Source organism: Zootoca vivipara, chromosome 2 (assembly GCF_963506605.1).
Source record: "Zootoca vivipara chromosome 2, rZooViv1.1, whole genome shotgun sequence".
Lineage (NCBI taxonomy): Eukaryota > Metazoa > Chordata > Lepidosauria > Squamata > Lacertidae > Zootoca > Zootoca vivipara.
The window spans coordinates 53254841-53268594 of record NC_083277.1 but is presented as its reverse complement, the minus strand read 5'-3'; the positions used below and the strand labels follow the sequence as shown (position 1 = coordinate 53268594).

The 13754-nt window shown below is 44.6% G+C and overlaps 1 protein-coding gene across 2 annotated transcripts in view; it reads left to right on the top strand.

Annotated features, from left to right (window-relative positions):
* HEMK1 (HemK methyltransferase family member 1) overlaps nucleotides 1-13754 on the top strand; it is a 51072-nt gene that overhangs the window by 19118 nt on the left and 18200 nt on the right. For both annotated transcript variants that reach the window (XR_004691988.2, XM_035106059.2), the window contains exons 5-6: nucleotides 5500-5655; nucleotides 6631-6695. Coding sequence is in view for 1 of the 2 variants with exons in the window: in XM_035106059.2 (XP_034961950.2) it covers nucleotides 5500-5655; nucleotides 6631-6695 (221 nt within the window). In the remaining variant the exon portion in view is untranslated. The remainder of the gene's footprint in view (nucleotides 1-5499; nucleotides 5656-6630; nucleotides 6696-13754) is intronic.

Sequence of the window (13754 nt, the reverse complement as noted above, 5' to 3'; positions counted from 1 at the left end):
GCTGTCATATTCTAGTTGTTCTGATTCAGATCGCCTGCCTTGCACATTACAAAAATTGTTTCCTGATTATGTGAATCTAGATTACATTTGGAAAAGTGTTAAACAACCCCCTTTCTCTTTCCAGTAACTGCCTTTTCCACTTCAGAGTGTCCTTTCCAAGGCTTCTTTAGAGGAAGGAAATGGATCACTGGGCTTTTCTTACATATTGTTCCACATACTGAATAGTTTTAACCAATGAGGTTTATCTGAAAGAAGGTAGGGCCCTGCTGGTCACAAGCAATTTTGAGTCTTAAAGGCTTTGAAGGCCCAAACCAGCACTTTGAATATGTTGATAATAAATTGATGGTGGTGGTGATGATATGATATATAAAAACAATACGTAATTGGAAATTGTGCCTGGAAACAAACGAGAAGCTAGTACAGATATTTTAACAGTGGTACATTATTTCCAAATTGGCGCAGCTCCATTAACTACATAGCTGCCATGTTCTGAATTGGTTCTGCAAAGGCATCCCCCACATAAAACAAATTACTGCTGTCTAACCTGGATATACTCTCTCATCTCCCCCACCCCCTTTCACTCACTTTAGACATAGTATTATGTTTTAGGCATTGCAGGCTTTTTCTTCTATTTGCAACTCTTCTGTTCAAGGGGAAATGAACTGCTTTTTAAGAAATTGCTCCTGAAGGAGCGTCTCTACCCCCCAGCGTTCAGCTCCGAGGGCCTTCTGGCGGTTTCCTCACTGCAAGAAGTGAGGTTACAGGGAAGCAGGCAGGGGGCCTTCTCAGTGGTGGCTCCCACCTTGTGGAACGCCCTCCCACCAGATGTCAAGGAAATAAACAACTATCTGACTTTTAGAAGACATCTGAAGGCAGCCCTGTTGAGGGAAGGTTTTTTTTATGTTTCATCGTTTTATTATTATTACTAATACTCTGCTGGGAGCCGCCCAAAGTGGCTGGGGAAACCCAGCCAGACGGGTGGGCTATAACTAATAAATTATTTATTATTATTATTATTATTATTATTATTGCATCATCCTGCCCCGGTCCCCTTACAGCATTTTATGCTGTTGTTGTTTAAAGCAAATGAAAACCAAGTAGTCCTCTCTTTTTCTTGGTTTCTCTCCCCCCCCCCCCCGCCCTTCCCTCAATGTCTCTTCCAATGATAGTTCAATATATACCAGAGCAAAGTTCTTGAAAAAAAACTGGTGTTGGTGTTTTCAAGGCTGGAAGGGAGGGAGGGATGTTTCATTTTGAAATGCTTTTGCTCAACCTCCAGTTCTAGGAAAGAGGTACTAAAATCCTCAAACTGCTTTTTTGTAGCCTGTGCTAGTGACTCAGACTGGCAGGGTGTCTAGCATGTGGGATGTGCTCATAGTGAATGACTAGTAGGTAGTGCTCTTAAGCAGTTACGTGCGTTGTGATATTCCTATCAGTTGAGCCCATTACCACCACGCTGATGACTCATCTATCCAGTTGCTGCGGGGTATACAATGAAACTAGGTCAGATGCCTCCTCTTCAGTGTTTTAGCATGCCATGTGGAAAAGGCTGTAGACAACACGGAAGAAACTGTGACCAATGTGCTACTGATTCCTCTAACCTCATATTTTTATCACAAGGAAGCTGATCCTCTGTAGCTGCATCATTAGGTTGCGTCCAGACCACTCTTAATTTCCCCATTTTTCCCTTCGCTGTTCTGGTTCTAATCTTGGAACATTTTGCCCTACGTTAGCTCCTTGTTCTCCTGGGATTACCAGCCTAGTTTTATTTGTACTAGTAGTAGTATTTCTTGATAAATGCTGCATCACTGACATTGTTCCATATGCACCCTAGTAGAAATTCAATGCAGTCTGCTTTTAAAAAAAATGTGGGAGAGGAGCCTTTAATGGAGATAGTGAAAGTAACCAGTTTCTGACATAATGATGCAGCAAGATTTAGCTTCGCCTAGAAGAAATTATAATTCAGAATTACTAATACTGTATGCCAGGGTGCATAGATGTAGTGGTTCAAATTCAAGATGGTGTGTGTGTGCGCGCGCGCGTGCCAGCAACTGATATTCAGAGGCCCATTGGCTCTAAGAGGAAAGGTAGGACATAGTCATTGTGGCTGGTAGCTGTTGATAGCCTTGTGCCCCATGAATTTCAAAGCCATCACTGCCTCCTATGGGAGTGAGTTCCATAGTTTAACTATGTGCCATGTGAAGAAGTAGTTTCTTTTTTCTTTTTCTTTTAGATTTAAAACATACTTTATTATTTAAAATAATACGAAACATAACATACATGTGAAACAAGTACAACACAAATTCTTCCTCTCGTCAAGTTACATACAGAAAAAATACGAAAAACAAAATACATAATTCAAAATAAACTCTTCTTCGCAATGTGAACAGTATACCATCCTTGTATTTTAACCTATTTCTTCCCTCTTAGATACTTCCCGTCCTTCTAATAATACAATAGCAAATTCTTTGTTTTCCACAGGCCTGCCTTATGAATTTCCTCCTTTCTTTCCTTAATTTTTCCTGATCTCACTTTATATTTTCAAACGTGTGAGGGACAGAAGCTACAGACAGCCCCCTCCCATCTTAAGCACAAGCTCTTCTCCCAGCGCCAGTGGGAGCGGGGAGGGGGATGACTCCAGCGGGGAATCGGGAAGTAGAGGCCATGGCTCAGGCAGGGTAGCAGAGCCACAGCTCCGCGTAGGAAAGGAAGGGGGAAGCAGGGAAAGCGCGGCAAGAAGACCGCTCCCGCCAGCCCCAGAATTGCGCAAGAAGCGACTGGGGCGGAGATTCGGTATTCCCAGGCTACTTTGTTGGAAGAAAACGCGGGAATCTCCATTCGGAGGTTCTGACCCAGACTGACAACATGTACATAGTACTGACTCTGCACTGTAAATAGTTTGCACACAATAAAAGCATGAAAATGCAACGTCGTGAGGAGTCGTTACTCTAGAGTAGCTGCTACCGCGCCTGTGACAAAACGTTATTCTAGTAGTTTCTTTGATATGTCCTGAATTCCTCCAACATTCAGCTTCATTGGACGTCCACAAGTTCTAGAGTCCTGTCTGCATTTACCTAATTGGAAGTCCCACTAAATTCAGTGCAATGTGAATCAAAATACCCTGCACGCTGAATGGGAAATCCAATTAAACCCACTCTCTTATATACCCATAAATTAATGGCATTCACTGGTCCATTGGTTAAGGATGAAACTAAGCGTGGTGATGGCAGGCCTGGCTCTATGTCAATCACATATAAGCCAACCAAAGAGCCAACTGATGCAGAAAGCCTCTGGGAGGACAAACTATGGGAGGTTTAAGACATGGGTAGGGCTCATGTGGAAGATATAGCAGGCTTCTTTCCCCCTGTGCTCCTTTTTCTCCCACCCCTTTTTTACTGGGCACAGATCCAGGTTTTGCATGGATCTGCCTCTGTTCACATGGAATTTTGATCCTTAAGGCTGTAAACTAACAAGGAAAAGGGCGGAAGCAAGGCCCTTCCTTATGCAACTGTTATATAAACACCACCGTGAATATAAGCTCCTGTATTGTATGCTCATGTTATATGTCTCAGCATTCCATCCTGGTGCTTGAAATTTTTCCTAAAGTGCCGAGGCCTTTGTATGAACAACACACATTGCTGCAAAGTACCAGAAGGCCAGCATGTTCAAGAGTGCTTTTGCTGACAAAGCTTTCTAAGTATGGGTACAAACTTCACCTGCAAATTCGTGGAAGTGCCCTTTTTATGACTGCTGGCAGCAGCACAATTCCCATCTCTTAGTTGAAAAAGAGAGAGCAAAACAAATCAAAGTAGAGAGTACTAGAGACCTGTGTTTCTTGAGTTCCTATGCAATCTCCAGCCTTCTTGTGGGAGCTCTAAGAATATTCTGTATGTGAGCATATGCAGCTTGGGGGGGGGGGTGTAAGAAACTCTCCTACACCAGAAATACTAATCTCTTTCTTTTCATCACTACAGCTTTGCATTTGTGAGAATGTAGCCCAGGATGAGTTTCTTGTTGCATACTGTCATCTGTCCCCCTCTCCCCTTGCTTTATAATCCATTATTCTCACTTTTAGATTAGGAAAATTAATTTAATTCTGGAATGCATATGAACATGGCCTCAGGCATTGAGGGCCTCCTAGAACGGCCTTCACCAACCTGATGCCCTCCAGATGTTTTGGATGAGGTGGGGCTGATGGGAGCTGTAGTCCTAGAGCATTCATAGAATTGAGCAACCTGCAGGCTAGGAGTCCTATGCTGAGCTCCCACCCAGCACCACCCCTCCCTTTTCCCAATGTCAGTGTGAATATCTCTAGTTACCCACTCCCTGTGGGTAAGTGTTTTGCAGCAAACCCTGAAGGACTCCTCTGCCCCAATTTCTACATTTCATTACCAGTTTTCAACATCCTAATAGTTCCCGCAGCATCCAGCCATGCTGCAAACTCGTTTCTAGTGGGGGAAAACTGGAAGAGACAGGTGGATTTCCTTCTAGGCTTCTGTAGCCTCAGATGTACTATTATGACCCACTTTCTGGTTGCTCAATTTCCAGAGGAGGAGGTATGCAAATACCCAGGTGTAAAAGGCAAACAGGCCTCTCTGCTGGGGAATACTTTTTGGTCTAAAGCCACTCAGGTGAAGAAAGCTGCCCTTCTGAAAAGTCTCAGTTCCACACTAATGCAGGCATTAATGAATACAACAAAAATACTAGCAATAGTTAGTGGTTTTCCCAGTAGTGATGTATGGAAGTGAGAGCTGGACCATAAAGAAGGCTGATCGCCGAAGAATTGATGCTTTTGAATTATGGTGCTGGAGGAGACTCTTGAGAGTCCCATGGACTGCAAGAAGATCAAACATACCCATTCTTAAGGAAATCAGCCGAGTGCTCACTGGAAGGACAGATCCTGAAACTGAGGCTCCAATACTTTGGCCACCTCATGAGAAGAGAAGACTCCCTGGAAAAGACCCTGATGTTGGAAAAGATAGAGGGCACAAGGAGAAGGGGACGACAGAGGACGAGATGGTTGGACAGTGTTCTCGAAGCTACCAACATGAGTCTGACCAAACTGTGGGAGGCAGTGGAAGACAGGAGTGCCTGGCGTGCTATGGTCCATGGGGTCACGAGGAGTCAGACACGACTAAACAACAACAACTAACAATAACTCAATATTATTAAAGTCCTTTTATTTTTATTTTTATTTTGCCTTTGCACTTTGGAGCATTTGCGTTGTTCTTACGGGCTTTGTTTCTGCATGATGAAGGGGTTTGTTTTCACTGCATACAATACTATTGTGCTAATGCTATTAAGGATGATTATTTTTAGAAATAAACGAGGACCCTTTTTACAGCACTTGGCTTTATAATATAATGTGTTCAGCACATGCCTCAACACACCAGCTAATTCTACAGTATCATACAGAAAGCTCTGCATTCAGACAGGAAACTGAGAAATTAGGGTCAGACTTCTGGGGACTCATCACAGAACCTGCTTCTTACCTGCTAGGAACTGGTCTCCCTTATTGTGACTGAAGAATGCAGGAAGCGATTGACCTCAGCAAACTGCAAGCAGCTGTCTCCAGAGAACAGTGGGCTTGTGATCCTGGAGGTTGGCTGTGGCTCAGGAGCGATTGCTCTGAGTCTTCTGAAGAAGCTGCCTCATGTGAGTGAAATTTTCATGTAAGACAATAATGTTGAGAGTCCTGCCCCTGCCCCGTTTCACTAGGAAACAAAGGAAAGAAAGACGAGCCACTCCTTCCAAAAGTTTGCCACCTGAGGTCTAAAAGTCAAAAACAAACATATTCATTTATTTATTTTTTGCACCAGCAGCCTCATACCTGGCGTGGCTCAGGAATTCCCAGGGTAGTTTAACATTCTGTCCCTCTTCGCAGGCAACTCTTGAAATTGTAGCTCTGTGAGGGGAATAGGGGATCTCCTACCAGCTCTCAGAACTACACTTCCCAAGATTCTTTGGGAGAAGCCATATAAAAGTAGTATGAAACTGCTTTGAATGAATAGTGCAGATGGGGACTTAGAAAGAGCTCTGTTCCAAAGCATTACACTGCAGGGGCGTACCCAGGATCAAAACTAGGGGAAGGGGGGAGGGAGGGAGGGAAGGAAGAGAGGGGAGGGAGGGGTGGGTGAGAGAGAGGGAAGGAAGGAAGGAAGGGGGTGAGAGAGAGAGAGAGGAGGGAGGGAGGGAGGGAGGGAGAGGGGGGAAGGAAGGGGGGAGCTCCCATCCGCCCCCCCCCCAGTTCAGGCTGCTCCTCCCCCCTCCCTGTCACTGGCTGCAGCCGCGGAGGGGCGAAAACAGCCCGATTTCGGACTGCCCCCACCACGTTCCTGTCGCTGGCTGCAGCTGCGGAGGGGGCGGAAACAGCCCAATTTCCATAACCCGCAGCGACTTTTCCCCTTCAGTTTTTGGAGGGAAAAAGTGCGGGTTATGGTCCATAAAATACGGTTTTAAAAAAATTGCTTCGGGGGAAGCTGCCCCCCCTGCCCCTCGTTGGGTGCTCCCATGTCACACTGGCCTTGTTCATCTCAGTTGCTCCATTAGGGGCTTTTTTTTCCCCACCAGCTGTGCCCAAGAAATTATTTCATGTTTGCTTCTGTTGTGCTTGTTTCCTTTCTTTCTTAGAGCAGAGTCATTGCCACCGATAAATCACAAGCTGCTGTGAATCTCGCCAAGGAAAATGCTGCAAGGTAAGAGCATGTACCCTATATATACTAATAGCCAACATTTTCTATTTCTTTACCAATGTGTCTGACATTTGGTTAGTTTACTGGTGCTTTGTTCCAAATTTCAAGAAGTTTAAACAAAGTATCTGGGTTGTATAAACAAACATTTTTAATGGTCAGGACTTAAAAGCATGGAATGCAGTGTAAACAACTCTACCGTAACTCTCCAAGTGCTTGTATATTAGAAAGCATTACTAAATCAACTATCATACAACCAACCCATAATTACTGGAGAAACTCGATCAGATTTTTTTAAAAAATTAAGACAAGATTAAGATCTTGGCTGTGAGAACCTGCTCCCTGACTGACTCCAGCTACAAAAGCTGGGGTAGCTGAACAGACTCTTGGGTCGGGGTATAGCTTAGTGGATTTTGTTGCTGTTAGTGTTGCTCCAATTGTTTACAATGTTTTAAATTGTTGTTAACTGTTTTTTAACTTTTAAATTTTAGGGTTTAGTTGTTTTTAAAATAAGGGAGTAAGACATGCCTAGGAAGAGAAGAACTGGGAATAACAGGGGCGACCCCAATCACAGTGATTCAGGGTAAGGGGCAAATGGCACAGGCAGTTAGTGGCTGTACCATGTGCCAGCCCCTCCTCCAACCTGGCAGGTTGCGGTTGTCCTATCAGTCAGCCCTTGACTCTGTGGCTGATGTTGCCAAATGTCAGGTGTGCTCTGAGTGATCTGATAATGGATAGGGAGGCTGATGTGGTCTGTGTCACTGAGACCTGGGTGGGTGAGCAGGGTAGAGTTGGTCCCACCCAGCTGTGCCCATATGGGTACTCAAGCATCAGGGCAGACTTGAGGGACAGGGAGGGCAAGTTGCTGTCATCTTTAGAGATCTCATCTCTCTCTCTCCAGGCTCTCTGTCCAGTTTGGGGAAACTAGAATTGAGTTCCTGGCATTGGGCAGTCAGGACAAATTAGAGATTCTGCTGGTTTACCACCACTGCCCAGCCGTTTCCTTGCCTGAGCTGACAGAACTGGTCTTGGAAGCGGTGTTGAGGACTCCCAAGACCGCTGGTTTTGGAGGACTTCAACATTCATGCCAAGGCAACTGGCTCAGGACATCATTGCTGCCATGATTATCATGGAGCTGTCCCAACATGTCATTGGACCAACACATAAGGCAAGCCACACTCTGGACCTTATTCTCTCAACTGAGAAGGAAAAGGGTGATCTGAAAGTGATTGACATCAGCCGCTTGTCACGGTCAGATTACTTTCTGTTGAGATTTAGGCTTTCAGAACCTTTCCCCCTCTACAGAGGGGGAACTTAGCGCATGAAAAAGGGCCTCAGTTGATGCACGCAGAGTCTGACATGGTTTATACAGGGAGAAGTGTCCTTAAGGCCCGTCTTTGTGTGTCTCCTCAAGAGGTCCAGAGGGTGGCAACACGTGAACAGGCCTTTTCTGCAGTGGCTCCCCTTTTGTGGAATGCTCTCCCCAGGGAGGCTCACCTGGTACTGTCATTACATATCTTTAGTGCCAGGCAAAAACACTTCTCTATAACCAGGCCTTTGGCTGATTAACATTCTACAAATCTGATTGTGGGAGGTGGGTTATTGGTTTGTTTTTGTTTTATTATGTATGTTGTAATCTCATTTTGTATTTTTATGTTGCGAACCACCATGTGATCTTCGGATGAAGAGCAGTATACAAATTTAACTTCTTATTCTTATTAATACATTGTTTAATTTTTACCCATATACAGGTATTTTTAAATACCTGTATAAACAAGCTTTACAGTATAAAACATGGGCTCGCTCTGTCATCACAAACAAGTTGATTAATTACTACATGTCACCTGTTGGTTATGTGGCAAAGTGAAGAAAAGGAACAGTAAAATGCCTTCCTTTTATTTCATAAGCATTACCCTTTCTTAATTATGGCTTTGTTCTCTTCTGACAGCTGGAGAGTTTTCTTTATTCCCCTTCCTGTACCGGTAGCACCCAGACCCATTTGGGATGTTTACACAATAATTCAGAGATTGTGTTGTAATATCAGCAGATAACAATGGGTGCAACATAGTAGGATTATCTCACAGGAGGAGTATTTTGATACCTGTGAATTTCAGATTAACAAGCATGGCTGCTTTTCCTCTGTGCGGGTGGGGGGAGAGGACTCCATTCAGAATGGCAGCAGAGTGGGGGGGTGGAATTGAACCAACTAGCATGTGAGCAGGAGACAGTTGCATTAGTTTAGTTTAAGGTAGTTACCCTCATGAAAATTGCAGCTTGCAGGTGTAATCTCCGATATTTTGAGTCAAATTGCTGGGCCTCTTTTGGGCCACCACAGTCTGCTCCGATTATTGCCGAGCTAGTCACAAGCATTTTTGCCCTCTACCCACTTTGGCTATTATTTGAAAGTCTTCACAAAAGAAAATTCAATGGATCAGATCAGGGGTGAGTGGCACAGCTCCTCTGCTTCAATAATGGAGACAGATCTCTCTCTCATCCTTGAGACTGAATATGCCCAGCTAGACATGTCACAGCTATTGGTGCAAGTTGTAAGTCTTGGGGGCCTGACAGCTCCTCACCACCATCTATTCACTTGCCTTCTACCTCTGACCCAGTCTGCACAATTTCCTAGAGCAGTGGTAGGGAGCTGTGACGACCCGTGTCCCACTCTGCCTTACTATCACTGCGACACAGGAATCCAGAGGGGAAAACACCCACCCTCTTCTCCTGCCGCCTCAAAAATAAACCCCTTTTCCTAATGGGTTTCTAAGTAAGGAGAGCCTTCCAGCCTACGTGGCCTGGTACCTTAAGAAACTCTAGGCTGTCCCCCAGGAATAACCTCTTACCTCCTGTAAAGGGTCTCCCTCAGTTGGATTCCCCCACTGTAGAAGTTTGCCCTAGGCACTCTGGCAACTTCTTGGCACCTCAGGTTACCCTTCTAAGCCTCCTCCGTGTAACTTCAGGACACAAACCACCACCTCCCTGCCTGAGGTGAGTTTGGCCCCCTCTTGAGTCACCACGGCTGTGAGTCCTGGTACCTCGCTGGAAAAATACAAACGGACCTCTTGTTGGCAAAAACAGAGATGAAGTTTTATTGTATTAAAAACATAAGTGTTTCTTTAACGTGTCATTTATTAATTAGCTTTGTTCCAGTTGTACAGAATAAACTCAGTCAAACATTTAACTAAAGTTTTCCTAGCCTCTTCACTGTCTTCATACAAGCCACCACATAACATCACACCACACCTTCCTCCCTCTCCCTCCTAACTCACCAAACCGACACTCCCTCCTTTCAAACCGGGCACAGTCCCGCCCCCATCAGAGTTCTATGTCAGTCAGGCTGGAGGTGGGTTAACTCTTTGCCAGCCGGGCAGAAATAAACATTTTAAAAGTGCTTCAATTTGTCACATATCTCCCCCACCACAAAGACATTGCGTCGGCTTGCTCTTAACTAACTAGAGCAATGCCAAAGCAATGGGCTTGGGGTTAAAAATACTCCAATGCATTCTATAACATTCATATTACAAAGTCAACTAAATTAACATCTCATAAACTTGTACACAGATAAACCATGTTTGGCATGTGTCAGATTATAACGCCTAAGCACAAATGATCTGCTAGGGTTCCCGCCATTTCATATAATAATTCGCACCATTCTATACCTCTCAAAAATATACCTGGATAAAGCGTCCGCTATGATGTTTCCTTCCCACTTATGTGCTTACCCTGTGTCTATTTTATGAGTTGCTAGGTTGGTCCTCCCTGGGATGTTTGAGAAGATCTGAGCAAACTGAGCAAGGACTAATTTTAACTGCTCCTTTTGCTCTGGGGTCAGACTTTCATCGAATGACACCTCTGCTAGAGTTGTGCCCTTACTCAGCTCTCCCCACCCAGTTAAATGAATTCCTTGTGTCATCTTCCCCTTTACTTGTAACACCAACTTATTTCAGTCAAAATAAGGCTTAAGTAAATTTACATGAAAATTCTTACATCGGTTCCCTTCCCCATCTAACTCTACCAAATAGTTCACCGCTGATATCCTCTCGACCACTTTGAAGGGACCGTCCCACGACATCTCCAACTTCTTTCGACGTCTTGTTCTTAACACGAGCACACTGTCACCGGGCTGGAAAGTTCTGTCTCTTGCGTGTGCATCATACCACTGCTTCTGTCGACGCTGTGCCTGCTGCAAGTTGTGAGCAGCTTGCTCCCGTAGCTCTTGAAGGTCGCTCTGCAGCTCCTGTAGATACGTCACAACATCAGGGCTGTCGATCTGTTCCTCCCCTGACCACGCTGCTTTCATCAAGTCTAGGGGTCCTCGTGGCTGTCGTCCAAATAGGAGTTCAAAAGGACTGAACCCTGTGCTCTCCTGTGGCACTTCGCGATAACCAAATAGGAAGTGTTGCAGCCTCTCATCCCAGTCGTTAGGATGATTGATGGAATAGGTTTTTAGCATCCGGCTCAGGGTTGAGTTAAATTTCTCCGTCAAGCCATTCGACTGTGGATGATAAGCCGTAGTTTTAACATGCTTAATCCCACAAAGAGTTAAAAGCTCTTCCATGGTCTTGGACGTGAAGGATGTCCCTAAATCTGTTATAATTTCCTTGGGGAATCCCAGCCTTAAGAACACCGACATGAGGGCTTTTGCTACAGTCTTTGAGTCAATGTCCTTTAGAGGTATTGCTTCTGGATAGCGCGTAGCATAATCCACTAGGCATAAAATAAACTTATTCCCCCTTTTTGTAACTCTGGAGATAGGCCCGAGGATGTCCACTCCTACTCTGGAAAAGGGCTCAGTAATTACGGGAATAGACTGTAACAAGCCTCGCGTTTTGTCCGCTCTTTTGCCTGCTTTTTGGCAGATCACACAGGACTTGCAATACTCTTTGATATCTTTGCCCATCCCAGGCCAGTAAAATCTTGCTTGGATTCTATCACTAGTCTTTCTAATGCCTAGATGCGCTGCTGAGGGTGCGTCGTGTGTCATTTGTAGCACTTGCAACCGGTAAGCTCTTGGCAACACTAACTGTTTCTTCCTTTCCCAAACCGCAGCAGTTTTCCTCCTCCTAGAAATTCTATACAGTCTTCCCTCAATGGTGGTAAATAAGCAGGGGTTCTCCACAGTTACTTCTGCAGTAGGACTTTGTGCTTTACCCCACAGCTCTTTTATAGTTTCATCCTCTTTTTGATCACTCAAGAATTGGGCACCGTGCTCCTGGACCACTGGCACGCTAATCAGCCCTTCACCCTCACTAGGATCTATGGGTGACTCTATAACTGCAGGAGGATTACTCTCAGTGACTTGAGACTGTGACCTAGTTATCACTTGAATACGGTGCTTCTGACTAGCTAGGTCATTCCCTATTAAAAAGGGTACCTCCAATTCATTTAGGATTCCTACTCTCCACTTGCCACAAAATCCTTTGTAGGTAATATCAACTTCAGCTAATGGTACTTCAAAATGTGGGCCCCATATGCCTTTTAAACTATAGGACTGACCCTTGAGGTACTGCTCCTTTGGAACAAATTGTGATTTAACAAGTGAGACTTCTGCTCCTGTGTCCCTCAAACCTAAACAAAACTGACCATTTAATTCAATTGGCTCCATGTAATCTTGGTTGCACTCCTGCTCAGCCCTCCAGACCTGTAAGACCTTAGAAGTAGTCTCAGCTGGACTGTCCGCTTTCTCTGAGCCTTCTGTCTGAGGCGAGCTATTTTCCTGTAACTGCATTACCAGTTTTACTTGTTTAGCGGCAGTAGGTGTAGTTTGCGACTTAACCAGCAGGGGGCACCTGGCACGTACATGGCCCTCACGATTACAGAAAAAACAAGTGATTTTCTTAGACCCTGTCTTGTCAGAAACTGATTCCCTGACAGGAAAATTTTCTTGCCTGTCTTTATTTTCTCTGTTTCTCCATGGATTACCCTTCTGTGAGTGTTTTGGGAATGCTATTTCATTGAAATCTCCTTGTAGTTCGTCTAAGACCTCGGCAACCTGTGCCACAGTTTTCAGTTTTTTATCCCTCAAGAACCAACGTAAATTGCTAGGGATTTGCTTAAAAAATTGTTCTAAACAAATTAATTGTTTTAACTCATCAAAGTCCTTCACTCCACTCCCTTGAATCCATCTGTCAAGTAATTTATCTAAGCGGCTAGCTAGTTGGGCATAAGTCTCTTTATGTTCCTTTTTTGCCTCACGAAAAGCCTTTCTGCTTTGTTCAGCCGTGAGTCCACATCGAACCCTGACCCTTTGCTTAAATACTTGGTAATTTGACAGCTCTTCTTCCCTCAGGTCAGCATAAATTTCACTTAGTATCCCACAAATTTGAGGTCTTAAATAAAGCATCCAGTTCTCCTCAGGTATTTGAAATTCCACACAAACGCGTTCGAAGGTAAATAGAAACGATTCGACATTATCGTCTTTTCCAAATTTGGGGAACCTTTTTAAATTAATTGCAGTACTATCATTATTAACTGGACTCTGAGTTAATTCTGATCGCAAACGTATCTCTTCAAGCCTCATTCTGTCCTGTTCTAATTGTGCCCTTATCCTCTCTGACTGCATTCTCTCCTCAGATGCCATCTTTTCCCTCTCAGCTTCAATTCTAGCTTTTTCCCTCTCACTTTCAGATGCTATCTTTTCCCTCTCAGCTTCAATTCGGGCCATCTCAATTCGTAGTTTCATCAGTTCTACCTCAGAACCTGGGCTTCCCTCAGCCCCTTCCGTTCTTTCATCTCCTTTTGCCTCTCTGGGTTTTCTTACGTGAGTCATTTTCCTCACAGGAAAATCCTGACAGACTCAAACCAAACTAGGCGCGTGAGCTTTGAATTTCGATCACGACGCTGCCACCAAAAATGTGACGACCCGTGTCCCACTCTGCCTTACTATCACTGCGACACAGGAATCCAGAGGGGAAAACACCCACCCTCTTCTCCTGCCGCCTCAAAAATAAACCCCTTTTCCTAATGGGTTTCTAAGTAAGGAGAGCCTTCCAGCCTACGTGGCCTGGTACCTTAAGAAACTCTAGGCTGTCCCCCAGGAATAACCTCTTGCCTCCTGTAAAGGGT